Below are 21,743 nucleotides of genomic sequence, written 5' to 3'. Positions count from 1 at the left end.
GACAGGAGTACGAAAAGAAAAAAAAAAAACTTGTTTATCATTAACAGGTAAAAACTATGCAGCTGATCCTACACACAATTACATGCGTGACTAACTTTAATGGACCCTGAAGTCAAGCACAAACCCTGAACGTGAAGACCATAACAATCTTATTTAAAAACTCAAAGTAAGAATGTCATTCTCACTTTAGCCTCCCCCAGTGTAGCAGCTGATGGCAATTCAGGTGGCACAAAATATCCTCAGCAGCTCAAGACACTTCCAAGTACCCCGCCAGCATTCTGTCCTGCATCTGAAGTTATCTTTACTTTCTTGACTCACTTTGTGGTGAAGGTACATAATTCCTCCTGTTACCCACTTGCAAAATCTGATTATGATGTTTTCTTTCACAAAGATCTTTCTGAGAACTTCTAAATATATGGTGATCACTTCAAGCTCTCTGAAAAAGAAGTATTTGTATGTAAAAGAAGAAAGACTTGCAGTACTGGTGACAACAGCCTTCTCAAATTCAGTGGGTTAATGGCTACAACAAAATATTTCAGAAAAATCAAAAAAACTGAAGGTAAGGGAATGTGTCTCTTTTCTTTGATGTAAATGTAGGCCTGACTGCAGTAGTTATTCAGTGTTGTCAATCAAAGCAAGAAGAACTATACCAGCAGCAATCAAATTTAAATACATTTGGAAGAACACAATAAAAAAATAAGAAATTTTCTGTCTTATCCAGTAAAAGTTTCCCTCTAGGACAAACCTATGTACGAATGAGAACTATATATCTTAGATCCTTCAGTAGTAAAAAATAACATGAAAAAGTTTTCCTTATTTCTGATTTATTTTTGTTTCATACTACAGACTCAGGCACTGAGTCTGAGTGCCTGAGTTCCACTGCACTCTACTAGCTCAGATAAGACAAATTTTAAAAAGCATTCTCTATCTAATGACTAAGCTTAATTTATAAAATGTCATAACTTTTTTTTTGTCATCATCTTCAGTAGGTATTACGTTTTCACAAATAGGCTTTAACATTTCTGAGCAAAATTATTTTAGGAGTAATCAGCTATAGACAGGATTCAAGCTGTATACTTAAGCCTTTATATTACATGGATATTCTGGAGAGCTAGTTGTGTTATTCATATGCAGTCCCCTGAGAGATTTGGGTAATGCATCAATAAGCATAACTTCTAAATGTGAATTGGGATTGCTTTTATTAATTTTTCTCCTCCAAGTATAAAATGCAAATTATGAAAAGTAGAATTTGCATCTTAACTTGCCTTACATATTATCTCTGCTTAGCACCTTAGGAAATTGCCAGATATTAAGTGACAGTCAAAGCTTCACAAATACCATCACAATTAACTGGAATAAGCATAATTTCATTTTACTTCCTGACTCAATCACACTATGAACTATAAGACTCATCCTTTGTTGCATTTTAAAAATGCATAAATTGTGAGCTATAGTTTGACTTCTATCAACTATAAGTAATGTCTGTCTGCCTAAAGATGCATTTGCTTTCATAATATCTCAGATTGGAAAGCAACCCACTATAAAGACAGATAAATCGGCATCTCAGAGGTTCAGTGGCCGACTATTTATGCTGCACTTATACTTCAACCTGAAGACATAATTATCTCAGCAAATAATTTAACAGTTAATTTAGCAAATCTTGTGGCACAAATCCTAGCTCAGTTGTCTGCTGATCTCGTGGCTACACTACTTTCACTAATCTTCATATTATCCAAGTTTTCTTAAACATTGTATTTAAGCCTTGAATAAACTGTCAAAGTAATAATAGATGTCTATATAGACAAACACAATTCAACTCCTCTTTCTGCCACTGTACCCACACACAAAGCGTGAGAGAGACAGTGCTCCTTTTGCCCTAATTCCTGCGTTAAACAATTTTTATTTGCATTCTTTTCAGAGTTCTTGGTCATATCTAAGTATATATTTTCATTCCATAAGACTAAATAATTGCCACGTACCTAGCCTCAGAATCCATATATCTAAAATATTTGTGGAAACAGAATCCCTTCATTTGTCATGACTTTGTGTTTACTTAAGATGCTTTTAACTTTAAGCATAAATGGTACTTTCTTAGCAGACTTAACAATCCTAGAAGGAATAAATAAAATTTAAGTTATAATTCCTGTTATGCGATTCCATGATGACTGTGTTGAAAAACACCACAATTAAAAAAAAAAAAGAATAAATAAATTCAAGAAATAGGAACCCTCAGGTCCTCATATTTAGTTTGGAAAGACAAAAAGAATATAAGACAATCTAGTTCTGCAAAGAGGTATTTTTTTCTTTTCATTTAGGGTCTTGTATCAACTGAGTTATGCTCTAATAATATAAGGGCAACATTATGCACTTAACGTTTGCTTTGTAATTGCTCTTTCATTGCCTAGCAAATATGAAGCAAGCACTGGTGATGTCAGAAAAACTTGCACAGAAATCACAACTAAATAAGCTTTAGTTTGTTAAAGTTTGAACTGTGGGATATGACTTTATCAGATAGCACCTTAAAGTATTTACATCACAGGTAAAGAATCAAGTCCTTCTGCAGGTCTGTGCAGGAGAGCTCAGAAACATGGACTCAGTCATGCATTTGTGAAGGTGATTACAATCTGTCATTTGATCCTGCTGCCAAACAGAATTGCATGCCGTGCTTCCAAGATTTGTGCATCTTTCATGTTTGTGATGGAACATTTCCAAAGGTGAAGGAGTTAACTTTTCCCCTTCAAAACAGACTGAAGTGGTCTGCTTAGATTCATAATTTTTCACTAAGTGACACAATACAAGAAAACATTTGGGGCAAGACCTCAATGTACCACAGCTTGAGATAAAACCTTTCATGTCATGAAAGATTTAGCCATCTGTGAGTAAAAATTACGGAAGAAGCTTCATAAAAGTAGACATCTGTACTTGCAAACTGGATTACAACACTAATTCTACAGTTCCCTACTACTGACAGGCTGAAGAGAAGTGAGAGTTATTAGACAAATAAATTGGTTGAATGCTTGATTAGCAGCCAGCAAGAGACATAAGATGAAGTTCAAAAACCAAGAACTGAACATAGGGAAAATTATCAGCTTACTTTTGTCCTGGTAAACAAAGGAGATCCAATATTTTCTACCTCTGTATTTTTAATTAAATGAAAGATTCAAAAACGTGTTTTAGTATTGAGTGATAATACATTTGATTTCCAAGTTTCTGAGGGATCAGAAAGAAGCATATGGATTTTTATCATTGGAAAAACCTTTGTAAAAGGTATGTCACAAGCCAAAACTGAAACCTGGAGTAAAGCAGTTATTTACAATATGTGTGAAATGTAAAGCAGGGACAGAGACCTGGTAGAATGAATGTCTTTTTTTACTAAACTCTACAAGATGACTAATTATGTGGTAGCCAGGAAGAACCACTCTTCAGATTCAGCTTTGACTTGATTTTCTTGATTTTGCAAGCATATTAGAAATTCTCTACACAGTATAAAAAAATCTAACGCTGCTCTATTTCTCTAAAATTTGCCTAACTTAAAGGAATTAAAACAAAAGCATATCATGTCAGTTCTTCCCCAGGGCACAGGACTCAGAAGATTGCTCAGCCCAAGGCATTTTTGTTCTTCTTTGTGATCATTTGCCTCTGTATGTTTTCCTTTCACAATTGATACTAAAAAGAGTGAAATTGTATTTCAGGCAAAGACAGCCAGAGTCTCAAAATCAAACTGTCTGACTGCATGCAATTGGCAGAGTGTAGCTCCTTGAAATATACAAGATTCTAACAGCATAGAAGTCTAGAATTTGATATTTTTCTAAACCATTCTAAAAACTAATATTCTTTTACTAATAAAACAGAACTGTAACTTCAAATATTCATTGCCAGCACCAAGTTACATTCTTTTAAGTCAAAATAAGATAATTCTCTTGCTGATTTAAACAGAAATCTTTGCTAATCATGGGAAATGTGTTTACAGTCTATCTGTGTCTATGTCTGTTTAGAGAGTTCATTACACATTGCATATTATAGATAAAAGGGTTAAATAATAATTTTCAAAACTAATTTACCATAGATTTTAAAAATTATCCATTTTTGAGGAAAATACCACCAATCAAAGAGTGGCTCTGAGGTAATTCTATGCATAAACCCCACTCAGGTCATGTAAAAGTATCTCCACATGTTAAAAGTGACACAGAAACAAAAATGTTTTTATCAAGTGTATAAAATCTGACCCATTGTGTTGAAGAGTGATTTTTTTTTTTTTAATCCCAAATGATGTTACTTTTGAAAGAAGTCTATATGGATCTATTAGAGATAGTACTGTGAATTTATTTCCTCAGAAATTATAGACAATATTACAGGATCACTGAGGTTGGATGGGATCTCTGGGGATTCTCCAACCCAATCTCACTTCTCAGGGCAACCTCAACCAGAACCGGTTGCCCAGTATGATATCTGGCTGGATTTGGATTCCTTCCACAGACAGAGACTTCAGAACCACTCTGAGAAACCTGTTCGTCTGTTTGATCATCTTCAGTGTGAAGCAAGACAATCCTAATTCCCACAAGACAACTTAGCTCAAGATCCCCAGCCTAGTCTGATGCACTAAGTGAATTTTTCTGTGACTGTAGGGTTACGTGGTAATCCACAAAATATCACTTTAGTAGGCACCAATCTATTTGCTTAAAATTATATAAGTCACTTAAATGTATCTTATAATCATCACTTCAGAGACGTTCTAAATGGAATAACTCCTTGGGCCTGATTACATTTAATCATTCACACCTATTCAAAGCTGAATAGATGGATTTGTGTAAATAACTACAAAAAAAATGCCACGAAACAATAATTAGGTACCCTGAATATTGTGAAACTGCACAAGAAAACACAAAAAGAACAAGTATTTATAGATGTAGTAGCACCTCAATTCGTTTTGAAAATGACTTACTTTTCCTTTGCCAGCTTTTCTGTCTCATAAGTTGCTATCTTAGCTTCTGTCCCAGCAGGATTTATTGTTCTTTGTCTTCTCTTTCGTCTTGGAGCAGTACTGATGACATCGGGACTACCCAGTAGGGAATCTCTTCGTTCTGGTGCTGCTAAAAGGAAAAAGGACAAAGTTGACCAAAGTCCTGAAGATAAAATACTAAAGGAGAATTCTTAAGCTATTTTTTTAGAATTACTAAAATCACTATATTGCTAAAATGGACTCCAATTGGATAGCAGTTGCTGTCAAAACAAAGCGATTATATCAATGAAAATTCATAAAGACCAAATTCAAATGAGAAAGATGAGCTTCCTTTGATACCTTTGTGTAATCAATGTAAGATGAGCAAGTTCGGTCTACAAGCATACTGCTAATCTCCTGATGCCTCCTTTTAGATTCTCAGGTGTCCCACAGAGATACTGTATAGATCTCAGTTTCACCAACTTGAAGTTAGTCTTTGCAATCTACAAATTAATTGAGTACATGCATATAGAATGGGAAGAAAGGAGACTGGATGTTTTACTTACTGTATAGTTTTGTTCGGAATACCAAATCTGGACAGTGCACAATCAGAATGGAAGAGCATCACAGAATTGTTGATTTCCATTAGATTAAGTCCTTGAAAGAAGCTTACCTTTGTAGTCAACTACTGTGTTTTGCTATATAATAGCCATTCAGCTACCACAGACCACAAACCCATAAATCTTTAGGGGTTCTGCTTTTCCATCCTGTAGACAGAGTGGACAGCCTGCTGTATGTACACAGAGGCAAGAAATCACCCAGCTGGAGCAAACCAGTACATAAAAGTACTGGTAAATAATTTTTATTCCAGTCAACACTTGCTAAAGTGCTTTTATTTGGTATGCTTGCTTTAAAAATAAAATCTTTAATTACCTTGAAATTTGAAGACAATGACATACAGAGAAGCACGCATTTCAACTGAAATATATCACACAATAATGTAGTGACTGAGACTGATGCTATTATGGTAACTTTTATGATTATTACTTTCTGTGTGTTTTGGGAAGATTTAATCTTCACATGGGTGAAAGTCACCATAATTTGAGATTCTGTATTGAATTCACCGAAAGTAAATAGTAGTTTCTAATTTTCATTCCTTTAACATTTGTTGTTCAGCACTACTGAAACTAGAAGAGGCAGAAAATATTCAATAAATATTTTTTGCATTTCTCAAAAAATGGTGCTTCTACGAATATTGCTAAATGGAACATGCAGAAGCTCCCTAGATCCAGTGAAAGTATTGCTTACTGCTAAGCATATGCTTAGGCATCTGAAACTCCTTGCTTTTGCCAGTAGGAACTATATTTATGCTATACAGACTTACAGATCGTTGTAGAGTGACAACAAGCATAAGGTGACATATTTCCAAAGTACAAGATAATTAATGAGTTTCAAAGTCCAGTACAGACAAGGCATGCTGCCTATAATAAATGTTGAAAAATGTTAGATTACAACCTAATCCTTTCCACTAATCTTTTACTAGCTATGCATACTTTTCCAGTGCTAACTGTTAAAAACATGTTCATGGCTGTTAGTTACTATGTAGTTGCTAATTATTTACAGCATGCACAGGGTTGTATACCAAATACTTATACTAACACTATCACATATATTGCAATTTCAGTTCCTAAAGTCAGACTCTTCTTAATTAAGATACATAAAATAGTTTACAGGAAAGAATCGTGCATACATCAACAAATTCAATTAGTTATCACAGCTCATATCCTTGCTTGTTGCTGTTCTCCTCTCAGTCACTGTTTTGTTAAAAAGTAGATAAAAAAATTAACTGCATATGCAAAACTAACACAACACTCATGCTAAATAACGCCTTTGCACTTCTAATTGTGTAATAAATAATGGTGCTTTGTAGACAGGTACTCATGCTCAGGATTGCCTAATGTTTTCTTCAACTGTCCCACTGATGTTCATGTAAAGAAAATGAAAGAAAAATGTCAGTCTTTGCTGTAAAATGCATTTATTTCCCAACTTCATGTTGGGAATGCAATCTCATGAACAGAAGAAGACTGGTTCATGCATAAGCATTCACCACCACAGTCTTTTTTGTCTTTTTGCTGTATTTTGTTTTTTTTTAAGCCAAGCTACCTCTATGGTCAGAACCACTAATAGAAAGATGACATGCACTTGAAGCTTAAAGTATCACACATTATCATAAGACTTTAAAAACATACCCATTAGTGCAGCCCGGAAGTGAATGCCATTAAGGGATTCATTTATAGTACTTGACTAAAGGCCAAAGAAAGCTTCAGAAAAATATTATTTATTACTTGACACAAAAGCATTTGGAATAAAGAGATACATCTTGAATATAAACCTAGTTTTTCATTCTGAAATCTTTTTTCTTTCTGTCTAAATTTCAACACCATTTTAAAGAAGATCCTTTTCTTCTCACTAAATTAGATTTCTTATTTTGAAATTATACAGTTGAGTACGAATTATTATTATACTCTTGAGAAAACCTGTATCAGTTTCTACATAGGAACAAGTGCTATATGATGAAAGTCAGTTAATAAATCCTATAAAACAACAAATGTTGACCAAGAAAAGGAAATGTTCCAAATATAGCATACCTCTTGAAGGTGAACAGTCAAAAGAAGACAGATTGACATGATAGTACTAGGGAAATACAGCTTAAGCATTAAAAGAATATCTGTGCAAAGGTTTAAGATTTCAAATAAAAAAGTTTTCTATATTCTTCACTGTTATTTTGAAGAGTGCTATTTGACAGATTGAGGGAATTTTTAAAAAAAGCCGAAAAACTGAAAACAGAAAACACATCTTCTGCGATGCAGGAAAAATGCCAGTTTGACTCCAAAGAGTCAAGAGGCTTGGTTTGCAGAATTGTGCACCCATACACAACCGTTCTGGCCAGCCCACACTCCATGCTGTAAAACTGGCTCTACGTGCAAAACTGCTTGCCTCAGCCAGCACAGAGCAAAATCCTTGCAGCAGTGAACCTGCTAGCATCTAGATGGGGCAGACAACTCTGTTAGCTGCCAGGACAGAGGGCATGTCTGAAAACCTACAAAGAGGAACAACTTTCTACATTTTCCCACTAGTTAAAATAACTAGAAGTAAGCTTCATGTACTATTTTCGCATTATTGGGAAACTATCAGAAAAGGATAAGCATCTCATATCAGAATTAGATCTCTATAGATACAATATAATTATTACTATATACTATATAATTAGATCACTATAAATACTACAAATAGTTTTGGACTGCTGTCATCTCTGGTTCAATAAGGGAGACCAAGCTTGCATTTTTTTCCTGTAAAAGAGATGTTTAAAATAGCTGAGAGAAGCTCAGTCTAGGTCTGTAATGTCATAACAAAAACCTCACAGAAAAACAAAAATGGTAACTTTATCTAGACACATACTTTGAAGGAAAAGTAAATGAGTTGCCAACGACTCTTGAAAACCAAAGGCATTTAGACATGAAAATGTGTAGCTCAGTTAAAGATACACAGTCCAGTTGTATTTTAAGATATTTATTATCTCTCAGGCTCTTGCATTTCTTTATACTGCTATGCAGAAGTGGTCTGTCAAAACAAAACCAAAAAAACTTCCAATCTATTACATTTACCTATTAACTCAGAAAAAAAGCACCAACTCACCTTCATTCTTTGTACATCATCAGCTGTAATGAAAATTCTACATCTCAGATATGTCTATTTGCTCACAACAGTACTGAACGGACGTAAGAAAGCAGAATTCAGCCCTTCTTTGATTACAAGTTCTAATCTAATTAAAGGATTAAAAACAATACTGAAAGCTTGGTATACATGGGAAAAGGTAGAGCAGAATTTAGCAGAATTTCAGCAGAAACATTTTACATTTGAGTAATCTGTTTGCCTATAATGATTTAGCTTCACATATGCAGAAAATACATTCTCAACACCTGAGTTCCTCCAAGAAAGTAAAAAGTTGTTGTTTATAAGAATTTACACATAAGAAACACAGCCATGGACATAACTTTCGTGCACATAACTTCCTATCAGTTCATTCTGTTAGATTATATTTAAGATGTAAGAATGGATCCCCAAACTTTAAGATTTCATTTAATTCATTCATGTTACCCAAAACGTGTTTGCACTGCTATGCATGCTTAGCTGAACTCCTCGTAGCTTCAGATTAATACCATTCTAATTGATCTTGAAAATCATCTATTGCTGACTTTTAATGCAACACAGGTGAAAGCAGAATCTGGATCTTTCTATTTACTGTTGAAGATGACATCAGTGTTCTCATTTAGTTTTTCACCTCTTTTATTGTCTTTTTGCTTCAAAAACACTATGGTTTTGACGATCTTAAATACTATTGTTTTTTTTCTTCACTTGGTAAAATTGTTTTTTCTTTTAATGTTTGTATCCCTCAGCCTGCTGAATTACATTAGAATGGGAAATGTCTTTTGCAAACAGAGCCCTACAGTCATAAAACCTCACAGAATTAGTTCCCAGGCTTATAGAACTGGACTGATTTTAAGTTAACCAGTCACTCCAGAAACAGGGAACACTGAATAGTAAAATATACAGCCTACTGCCATCAGCTTTATGTTACTGAATTATCAGGACATATGACCATAATTCCAAAACCAATTAACAGTGTCAAATGAGTTCAAAGAAAATATACATTTCTGGCACAGCCCACTAAATAAAACTTATTTAGTACACTAACTTGCTTTGCTAACAATAATTGATCTGAAGTTAGAAAAAAACTTTTCTATCTGGATTGGAACGGACAGGAAGAATTAGCAAAGGATATGGACACTTCATCTTCAAGAAAAGAATGATCTTTTATTTAAATCATAGAGATGTTATACACAGCAATACAAATGTTATACAAAACAACATAAAAGTCTGCCAGTTTTAAATTCTCTTACGAATGAAAATTTACCCAATTCATTTTCCTTCAGAATAATAAAGACTCATTCCTTCAGGGTACTAAGGACTTACAAGCCGTTATTAAAATTTCTTCACATTACCAGACATTAATGCTATAGGTCTCTAAGTTCTTCTCAGAGTCCCCCTGTTAATAGAACAGAATTTCCTGCTTGAATTCCACCTAAATGCAGGTAGCTGATCAACCAGATCAGCTGATGTGCTGATCAACTGGACTTTCAAACCCTGCTGTCTCTCTTCAACACAGCAGATGAAATTACTCAAAACCAGTCCCTTGATCGAGGATCCTGGTATTTTCTTTACGGCATTTTTTTTAGAAAGCCACCTACAACAATTAATGCTTCTTCTCCTCCTGCCCTAGCACAGTATTGGCAGCAGATAAACTGGCCTGTAAGCAGAATTCTCACAAAACAGCCACTGAAAGTATGCTAGGTCTGTGTGTGACAGCTGCTACCCAAGCCACCAAATTAAAAAAAAAAAAAATAAAAAAAATAAAGGCAGAAGGGGAGCAAAACTCATCACTTTAATCCTTGACTACAGTGTAATTATGTGGTTTCTTAATCTCAGCTTAATTCCCAAAGGATCACCATAGCTGATAATAATTAGCATCTCTTTGACATTCTCAGCAGAGAGTCTCCTAAATGAATGGGTATTGAAATGAATGTGTCTGACTGATGTAGGCAATTCCTATAAAGTAGGATTAAGTCATTTCTGACAGACAATTTAGGAAATACTACTTCTACCTATGCTAAAATTATCCTTTATGACACATACATTTTGGACATAATTTTCACAAGGAATAGATCATACAGGTTACACAAAGATCCAAAATTATAGACTGATATTTATGGTTTGTACATATGCCTCAGTGAAAGTAACAGGAACATGTCACTATTTCAATTTTATGAAAGTAGAAAGAATCATTCTCCAGCCTTTTTTTTTTGCTCTACTTTATATTTCATTCTTTGTATAAATTGGCTATACTGCACCGTAATCCTCTGGGGCCTAAAGGCTGTTAAGCCTGCAGTTCTATAAATTCTCTGTCAGTCAGTTATTAACATTTATTTTTACAAAGAATATCTCCATGGGAAGTGTTTATGAAGACACATTTTAAAACAACTTCAGCAAAAAGTTTAGATCCAGCTATACAAAATTTATAAATTGTATCCAACTCAGTACGGAAGTTTACATTTCACCCTGCTAGACTGTATTACCAGTGACAACATATACCATGTCCTCTGCAAAGCATGTACTCTTGCTCATGTCACCATCTCTCAAAATCTATTTTTCTCTTACAGTTTAAATGTCTTTTTAATTAAAAAATATTATTTCAAGCCTTTAGGGAAACTTCTCATGTTTTAATAAAAATCTGGTTGAATATGGTTTACTTCTTATTATTTATCCGAGACTGCTCAACCATTAATAGCTCACATTGTCTTGAAACTAGATGGCAAAAAAATCAGGCTAAATTTTACAAGCAAATAAAAATTTTGGCCAGGATGAGAGAGTCTTTTTCATATATTAGAATATGTGAGGGCAAAATAGGAACGAGCTTTCACCAATACCGAAGAATCTGAAATAGCTCATTAATTTTAATAATCAAAATCACAATCCCTAATAGAAAGTTTTCTTTTAAGAACACTGATACGGGATATTTTAATGGATCACACGTGCTTTAATAGAAGAGAAATTCATTTTCAATTATCCTGAAAAATATATGTTGCTACAAATACTGTAGTAAAGTCAAAATTCTAAGAAAGTCACTTGTTTTCAACACTGTCAAAAGTTATGATCTATCAGTGATGTAGAGTTCTTGAAAGTCCTTATACACAGCCTATGAAGATGTTTCCAGCTCCTACATAGCAGTACTTAATTTACAATGTAACGGTGAAAGCTTTATAATATCTTTAAAAATCCTCTGAAATGAGTCACAGGTAGATGCTTAATTAAGAAGTTGTGAAAGCTAAGAGATTGCTCTTGCAATATCTGAAGCCTACTAACAATTAAGTTGCTTTCCCTGCTTTATTTTTTCTGGGTGCTTGAGAAAATCAATGGCACTGCTGGTGACTCAGATGCTGTTGTGGTTTCTGACTGGCCAAAGGCAGTTTGGTAAAGAGTAAGGCTGCTCAGCAACAGCATGCTCCAGCCTTTCAGTATTCCTCTGGAACTCCAGATTTATTATGTGCAGTTTTAGAAATGTTTTTCCATCTCTTGCCCTCAAATCATTTTGAAAACTGTACTGATGCTGCCTGGTGAAGCTCATTACTGTTCACCATGCTTGGATATACAGTCATCTAGCATGCCAGCGCATCCCAGCTCAGGCAAGAGCATTAAAAAAGTCTTCATGTGTAAAGGCTTTGATGAGCTCACTGTCCCGGGTGTGTCTATTCACTGCAGTCATTCTCTGGAGTCCCTGGATGTCCTATTTGGATCATCTGTACCTCCCAGGGTGGAGTTAGGAGGCTTCTGAATAGCATTCCCAGGAGATATTAAAAAACAAGCAGGTCAACTGAATGAAACAACAAATCAGATAGATGGAAGAATTAAAAACAAGAAGCTAAGAAAAGCTTTGGAAAAAATGTCTGAGCTGTGATTCTTCAGTTCAATGTGATGTAATTGGAGCCCAGTGTAATTTCTCACTATGCACGTAAAACATACACCTCTTGACTGAAATTCCACCCAACACTGGCATCACTGCTGCTCTACTAAATGTTTCTGTTGTTTACAGCTAATATTGCCAACTTCACCCAGATGAACCTAGCCCTGGCATTGACAGCGTTGAGCTTCCAAACATCACCTCTGAAGTTATCCTGTAAGTCAGATAGTATGTCTTACTGTGCCAAACCCCTAGCTGTATGCAATCCGACATTTGAAAGCTGGTCCAACAGAAGAGTTTGAATTACAGGTCGTTCTATTTCTTGTTTACCAACTTTAGATCAGTAACAGATTTCTTTGTTAAGAGATCACCCTACTAACCTTTCTGCAGAATGGTAAACTGTAATGCTATTTAGGATACGTGTATAAAATACAGCTGGCTTAGAAGATCATCATCTTTATACACTGTTCTTTATTCACAGAGGAATGTGAATAATAATGCTAGGGATATCTATCTACTGGGTACTGAAGAAAGTCTTTGAAAAACAGAAGTGCAAACTAAGGTCATAACCTCTATAATGACCTGAAGTGGTACCACAGTGCTTTGAAATAGTTGGAGCTTAGAATTCCATGCCATGGGAATGCTTTCTTTTGCCATTAAACAATTTTTGAGGAAATCAATACTTCTCAAGGGAAGGTACAAGCTGTAATAACTCCAGAAAATGTATGTTTTCATGGTGCTGGCATTTTGCATTGAATAAATTACTAACCTCTACCAACAACTGTATTGTGTAGTATCTTCTAGTCTACCCTCAGATTTTTTTCAATTATATTATAAATTCCATAATTGGACAGTACAGGTATTTTTGCTTCAGGTTCACTAATAGTGGAAAAATCTAAAATAAGAATCTGTATTTAAACATGAAATTTAACTCCACATAGCTTACTACAGGTTAGTAGTGAAGTACAGTAAAATCTACACAAAGACTATATTCAGTTCAGAAGCTATTTTGCCACTTATGGTATACACAGCATTACCTAGCAACATAAATAATGCGTGGTTCTATCTGTTCTTTTTGAGAGACGAGATGGATTTCAAGCTTCAAAGTCATTTACTCTAAGAGTTTATACCAAAAGTGACACAAGCACTATGTCACTTCATAAAGATATGCATTTAATCTTGGGACCCCAAAACAGCGACAGTAGAAGTGTTCCTACATGCAAACATACATAATTAATGAATGGAGAAAGCAAAATGATTCAAAATTTCATCTTCAGAGGAATGACACTGAGAAAGCATTAGAGGAATAAAAAGGAAACAAAGCATCTCCTGCAGTTTACACAGTGGTTCTGTATCACTAGGTATTGGAAGTAGCCAAAGATGTTTATATGCTCGATGGCACTTGAGGGCGGGAACGCTGGAAGCTGAGTCCTTTGTGGAAGAATTGGTGAGTTCTGGAGCAGGAAGGCATGACAATCTGGCCAGTTTGGTGAAAACACATTCAGTCATGAATAAACTTTGGATCTAATGGCCTGGTGAGCCGCTCCAATGGCCATAAAGATTCTCCAGCATGAAAAAATGTTGTAATAATCTACCTATCAATGACAACAGAAAGGAGTTGAAAGAATTAAGTCTAACTAACATAAATCAAACAGTACTGCTGACAGGATTAAAGGTCATGCCAGTACTACAAACAGTAGTACAGTAGTACACAAGGCTCCTGGCAGAATTACAGCAAGACTCCAAATCCCTGTCTTGTGAAAGATTGTTTCACGAGAAGTTGGTGCTTCTTCTAAAAATCTTACTGCAAAAGTGATTTCTAGAATATTTATATCATGCAATTTTGTATAAATATACCTTTTGTCTAAATTCAGTAAACTTATTTTTATTGCATATGTATTTTCTTGTTGTACAATCAGTAGATACACCTCCAAGCTCTAGCACAAATTTTTTAATGTTTGCTATGAAACAAGAAACTGACCTGAGATGCCAAATGTCATTCACCAAGAAAAAAGTTCTATTTACAACACTGTCTTCCTCGAACCATTTATTTCTATTGGAATAAACAGAAAACCCCCACTAAATCAAAGAAATACCAAGAATATTACCTAGAAATTGCTGTTAGTTAGCAGCTTCTTTCATGCACTGTTCCTAAAAGGCTTTTCATGCTGTGAATTCAAAGATGGCATTTAAGATGTCATTATGGCATATCTTTATATACAGCTGCCATTAAGGTTTTATAATGGATTCAGAAATGATGAACATAGAAGGTGCACGTGTCTCAGTCAGACATGACATTAACATTTTTATGCAGATGCACTGGTACAGTTTCAATCAACATCACAAGATAATTTTGCCATGGAAAATGCTACCGATAATTTTGGCTACTCTAAGAGGTTCTGAGAATATATTTAAACAAATTTAAAGATCTCAATCAGTACCTTGAGTGCAGTAATACGTTAATATCTATTATAACACTGAGCAGTGCTTTTGGAATCTGATAAATATGTTTAAAAACATTAATATATAGCTAACAAACATTAATCAATTAACATGTTTTAATCAGAATCAAATAGGCTGGTTTAACTCATCACAACTTCTATTTATATTTAGAAGCTTTTAAACACTTAAAACACAGTCTTTAAGACACACACATGGCACAACTTTAAATTTTATTCATCATTTATTTTTCACTATGAACGGACTATAATACTTATTATTGCACTGAGGACTGGCATTTACATTCTGACCCAGGATGTTTTTTTTTATCTATTCTTTGGACATTGGCAAAGATTTACTGATTTGGCTGAGCTGCGCATGAATGCAAAGGTCACCATTACGGATCCACAGCTGAAGAGGTAGTCAAAAAAGAGCCCATCTTCACACTTCATGAAATTGTTGATCAAACGCATTCTTCTTGGCAAGAGGAAAGATATTCAGGGAAACTGTAAAGGGTAATGATGGTGGAAGACGATGGCAAATAGGTTGGCCCCACGTTGGTCAGACAATTCAGATACATGGTCAGGATGCAAGGCAAAGTAATTGTGTGATAATAATTGTGTAAATCACAGTCAGACTCACTATAGCAAACTGGCTTTTGCTCCCTGTTATCGACTAACTCTGAGATGGTCTTTAAATACGGCAAAAACTCCATGCTAAAGTAAGAAATAGGATCTTGCCCTGAGCTCTGTTAGAGTTACGTGTATCCTTCCCTAGTAGTCAGCAGGGCTAAGAGTGAATATGCAAATTCTTTACTAAAATGGGAATGGCAGATTATTGATTACCTTGTACACTAAACCCAGTTGATAATACAAAACTGCGTTCAAGCCTAGGATACAAGCAATTTTCTCCTGATGAAGAATCCTTCTGCTAAATCTATCTGATACTCACACCAGCCTTTTGCAGTCTGCAGCAACAAGAGAAATTATTCAATCACAGCTTGCACTGGCAAAGCTCAAGTCAATTCCCTTACTATTCCCACAGTAAGCAGTGATTCTACGAAAAATAGAGTATCTATATACAGGGAAAACATACCATTGCTTAGTATTTTAGGAAAGCTCAAAAAGCCTGCAGAGAAAAAGATTCTTCTATATTAAATACATTTTGAAATTTAATTATACTGAGAAATTCTTGTGCTTCCTTGCCACCAAAAATTAATTTAAATTTTTAAAATCCTGTGTAGATTTGAACACTTCCTGACATTGCTCCTAGCAGCCACTCTAATGATAAGGAGGTTTCATTATGAAAAGTAATACAGTCTCTCTGTAACTAAAGAGAGCTTGGAGAAAACATGATTTACATAAGTGATCCTTTCTCCACTGAAACACTGAAATACTGAGATTATCAGAAGAGCAAAACAGACGATCAGTGAAGGATAGGAACCAAATAAATCTCCATTATATAAAGAAAAAAATGGGATGCATGTAAATCTTTCAGACTAAATGCAAAAAAAAAAAAAAAAAAAGAAAAGAAAACAACAACAAAAAAAAAAACGGAGATTTTTTCCTTTAAGAGGAAAATTACCTTTGATCACCTGTGAAACAAAAGAGGAGAGGAAAGGGCAGTATGGCAGAATCTACCTTATGAGATAGCTGAAAAGGCATCGAAAAATTAATTCAGAAGTAGCAATGCAGATAACCATAGGTTCTAAAATCTCCTTCTGAAGACACAGGAATAAATAGCATACATAAACCATCAGATTAAGGAAAAAAAATAATCAGAATGCTAGAAATAGTGGACAATTTACACTGACAAACCGATCTAGGCTAAGGAGTTTTTTTCCCTTTGACAACCTGCTACACAGAGAACAAAGAGGCAAATCACCATGTTATAAGCTAGATATATATAACCTATAGCAATTAAATACCACAAGAGTTGCTGTTTTCAAATAAGGAATGCTGGTGGGTAATTTCTAGCAAAATTTACTTACAGTATTAGAAACCATGCATGACTTTATAATGACATTTTCTGAAGTAAAAAGAAAAAAAGAAAAAAAGATAAACATGTTTTGGGCTACAAAGATTTATAAAATTAGGTTCACAAACACTTGTATCAGAATGAGGTCACTATTTTAAGTGGCTGATATGTAGGATGACAGGAAGCCATAGAAAGATCCTTTAAGCAGAAAATTACTATTCTAATTTCTTCCCAAAGGAAAAAAAAAAAAAAGAAAAAAAAAAAAAAAAAAAAGGAAACTTAGAAAAGAATCATGGAAATCATATTTTCTCGCATTACAGACTATAGCTTGTGATTATTACAGCCATTGTGAGAACTATATCATCTGACAGTATGATTCTTGGAAATGATAGCATTGATATTATTTAATGTTAGATTTCTTGCCTTTAACTAATGTTATTTTCAACCATCTTAATACTTGTCTAAGTGTTGTTTAAGAACCAAGATTTTCTTTGAATGCAATAGATTAATCATTATTTGATTAGTACACTTCACTTGAAGAAAGAAATCACCAATTCCAAATCAGACATTTAGAAGTGTTTTCTTTCCCCGTGTGCTCATGTTTAACCAATTAAGTCTTCACAGTACTGCCTTCAGTCCAACACTCACTGATTCTGGCTGTTATTTTGGCAGCAATCTTCCCAGATAACCAGCTCTGATTAGACTCATGGAGCAGAATACTATGCATAAGAGCAAATACATCAGAATAAAGTCCAAAAGCACAGGAAGATTCATATAATCCCTGCCCATGCATACCCTGTTCTGAACAAGACTCTCTTTGTTGATCAAGAAAAAACACATTAAAACATCCAGGACTGAGTATAAAATACTAATGTGAATAACAGCTGTTAAGATGACTAACACTTTTATTACATATTCAGAATTGAACATTCTGGCCAGAAACTAAGCCAGAAGAAACCAGAATAGCCCCTCTGGAAGTTAATGGATCTATAATGAATTACACCAATTGAGAATTCAGTGTATTATTCCAAGATGGTTTGCTGGGGAAATACACAAAACAAATAAATAAAACAAGGCTAATTGTCTGTGCCATGCATGAGCATAGGATTTTAAATTTTATATCCTGAAAAGACAGATGAATAACGATTATCTGACAAATAACTGGGATACCTCTTGACCTTTTTTTTTTTCTCTTTGCTAGTAAAAGCTATCTACAGTAGTCATTTTAAAAGAAAAAGGTATACTAAAAGATTTACAGTAAATTCCTCTTTTTCCCCAAAAAGATCCAAATTAATAAGGAAAAAATCCTATACCATCAGACACCGAGTTTTAACTTAGCACAGCACACCTACCCCAGATCTGAAGTTCACTTTCTCATGGTAAGGCTTCCTCAAACTTGTACAAGTCAAAATGAGCTGTATGGCCATACCCACCCACAGAGGACATTCCTAGTGGCTGCTGAGGTCTCAGCTCATGCAGTGAGCCACTCTCCTGCATGGTTGTGTCTCAAGGCAGCCATTTCATGAAAACCGTATTATTACATATATTGTTGATCTACTCCCAGAAGCCTTTACTGGGAAAGTGGGACCACAAAAAAAGTGGTATTTTCTCTAGAACTACTTTTTTACAAATAATAAAAACTGCTGATCTCATTATCCACGGATATCTACAGAAAATATAGCTGTTCTGCCTTTACCAGAAACTGTACTCAGGCTGTTCCTTACCATAGATCACCACATGAGCTCAGCAGTTCAATATGCTGCTTTTTCAGTCAGGAATTTTAAAGTTTGTTGGGTTTGAGCGCAACAAGGGCGTGACTTCCTCTGAAACAGTGCCACAGATTTAAGTAGCTGTAAGCTGCCATTTCTGAATGGCGGGGCAACAAAACCAAGTCAGCCTGACAGCAACACACCCTACCACCAGCATGAAGGGCCTGTGTTTTGTTTTGCCTTCTGGTTTCCTACCCCAGACATTGGGTACAGCTGTATGACACAGGTCAAGCTTAAAACACTCTCACAGAGAAACAGTGTCAAGAATGACTGAAACACTGGCTACTATCAGCAAACGAGATTGCACTTTTCTTCAGCTCTACAGAATTATAGCACGTCACACTAAAGAAATGGGATGAAGCAGGAAGTAGCTTACACTCAAAGGGGTGCCACTTTTTACCATCTGACACTGCACTTTGTAAAGAAAAAAAAAAACCAACAAAAACCAAAAACCAAAACACCTATATGGAAACAAAATATCACCTGTTCGGCCTCAGACCTTTGCTATATAACAACAGCAGCACGGAGTTAACCAGGTAGGCTGACCTCCACCAGGCTGGGGAAAGCTGCAGAAGAGCATCCTCAGCCTGCACCATGAGCTTCTTGTCTTGGCACTAGCTAGGTGGAGATGAGAATCATGGGTTCACCCATCATATCTCCCAGTGCGGTGCTGCTTGCCCCATGCCAGCTCCTTTGCTTCCAGCTGAGCACAGCCTTGATGGCAGACAAGTTCCTGTCCACGGGAATTGACAGGCTTGCTATTTTAAGGCAGGTTCTGTGTTGCTCATGCAGAGAAAATCCCCTTTGTTAGGCCAAAGATAGGGTCCTACTATGGAATTAGCTTTAGAAAACTATTTAAATAATATACTTCAACAATAAAATATAAACATCTCCTGAAAGTGCCTGCTTATCTGGATGCTCAGAATAGCTCTTTAATATCTGTCACTTCAAAGTACACAGGAATACTCACAGAGTAGGCCTTTCTTTGTACATAAAAGTACCTTTAATTTCCCTAAACATCAGTCAAGGCTCACAAGCAAGGTACACACTGCGGGAAGACACACTACCCACTGCGGGGTTACTGCATCTCTTCCGTCATTACTAATGTTGTCTTAGGGTATGAGCAGGGAAACAGTAAACCAGGTCCTCTTCTCCACAGCTTTATCGCTACCTCCCTGAAGACCGAGCGTGCATAAGGTAGGCAAAGCCCTTCTTCCCTCAAGAGGCAATGGGAAAATGCTTCTTCTCGCAGTAAGGTGCAATTTTCAATTCTTACTTTCCTAGATTATTGTAATATAATTATGGCACAAAGCTAGTCAGGAAGTACTCAGATATTTAAACATCTTTTTGATGTTAATGTGCCTAGAAAGAGGTCTATTTCACAAGGCACTTCCTAATGCAAATGCTATAGCAAAGTACAGAATAAAACATCACTGAGCAACCTAGCAGCCTAAAATCTAATATAATTCATTCACAGAACAACTAATGAGAGGTCATTTACAATTTTGACCTTGTGGATGCTTTTTGAAAGCAACTGACATCAAATCTCACTATTTAATTTGAGGGAAATTGAAAGAACTAATAGCACTAAAAAAATTCTCGTTGAGAATCTTGTCATTCCTGCCACATTTCACAGACAACAGACACTGTGACATGATTCACAACTGTGACTTCACCCTTGGTCTGGTTTAGTCATGCCATCAGAAAGCAACAGCTTGTGTCAGGTTCTCAGTGTAATTGCTATGCAGCAACAACACCTTTCATTTCATTCTCAAAAAAATTAGTTTTGATGTAGGCAAGTGGGAAATGGAAGGTCGTACGTCCATCATTTACTACTCACTTCCATCTGAGTCCACAGAGAACACGCAGATTTATTCATGTCACAATTACCAGAAGTTTTTATAAACACCTTTAACATCTCCTTAGAAGCTGAAAGCATCAAGTAGTTCTTGAAAATATAAACTAGAAATTCCAGGAAGAAAACAGCTCTCTATTCTCCACTTCAATGAAAAGATAAATTATTCCCATACAAAGAGCTTCATCTGCAAAAGCTAACTGCAAAATAGGAGCTTATCTCTCTTGGGCAACTGAAGGTGATGTGTACTTAATTTTCTTCTCCATCCCTGGGGCAACTTGACCTTGTTTAGTGATTTGTTAATATTTTCACTCCTGACAAACACTTGGCAGAACAAGTTTCTGAAGTTCTAGTTTAATAATATTTTTAAGCATGGAGGGGGGGTAAGAGGGGGGGCAGAACAGGCATTAACAAAAGTACAAGGAAAATAAGGCATTTCATGAGAGAACAAATGACAGAAGCACACTGTAGCAGTTGAAAATGCACTCAATCTAAAAGCCCATCCACACTTTACATCTAGTCCTTGAATCTGTTGGAGTGCCACCAGAGGATGACCACAAAAACATTACAAAGGATGGAATACCTCTCCTGCAAGGACAGGTTGAGAGCCAAGACTGTTCAGCCTGGAGAAGAGAAGGCTTTGGGGAGACCTGAGAATAGCCTTTCAGTGAAGGGTGGCTATAAGAAAGAAGGGGACAGACTCTTTAGCAGGGCCTATTGTGACAGGACAAGGGGAAACCGTTTCAAACTCAAGGAGGGGAGGCTTAGATTGGATAGAAAAAAAGGCATTTCAACTCCAATGGCGGCATACTACTGCATACAAACTGCACTAAACAAAATGATAATTTCAGTAACATTTCTGAAAACCCGGCACTTGTTTTTTCCACACAACCCTAACACTCTGAAGACAAGAGTCTTGCCAGCGGAAATCAGTGATAAATCACCATTCATTTACCTCAGTGCATAGGTGATAACCATTCAGCCAGGGTTCTTGGCTTAAACTGGGTGCTGTATCCACATAACTCACCTGTTAGTAGCATAAATTTATTTTAAACAATTGGGCTAAGGTATACCAGTTAGAATTTTCTTTTTAAAATCAAGTTAGCTGGCAACATTTGAGTTGGTCATTTTTGCTGAACAAAACTGGATTCAATTCAGAAACAACTTACCAGAAGCTTCAGTTGGAGG

The 21,743-nt window shown here is 35.6% G+C and overlaps 1 protein-coding gene across 6 annotated transcripts in view; it reads right to left on the bottom strand.

Moving 5' to 3' along the window:
- Positions 1-21,743, bottom strand: part of XRCC4 (X-ray repair cross complementing 4) — a 173,973-nt gene that overhangs the window by 55,820 nt on the left and 96,410 nt on the right. For 5 of the 6 annotated variants that reach the window (XR_006169607.1, XM_042823079.1, XM_042823082.1 and 2 more), the window contains exon 7: positions 4,943-5,090. Coding sequence is in view for 5 of the 6 variants with exons in the window: in XM_042823079.1 (XP_042679013.1) it covers positions 4,943-5,090 (148 nt within the window). In the remaining variant the exon portion in view is untranslated. The remainder of the gene's footprint in view (positions 1-4,942; positions 5,091-21,743) is intronic. The other variant, XM_042823081.1, reaches the window with a different exon arrangement.

The sequence above is a fragment of the Centrocercus urophasianus genome, unplaced genomic scaffold (genome assembly GCF_019232065.1).
Source record: "Centrocercus urophasianus isolate 14NV4802_14NV808 unplaced genomic scaffold, USGS_Curo_1.0 seq_21, whole genome shotgun sequence".
Lineage (NCBI taxonomy): Eukaryota > Metazoa > Chordata > Aves > Galliformes > Phasianidae > Centrocercus > Centrocercus urophasianus.
The sequence above is the reverse complement of the archived record's forward strand: the minus strand, read 5'-3'. Positions and strand labels throughout refer to the sequence as shown.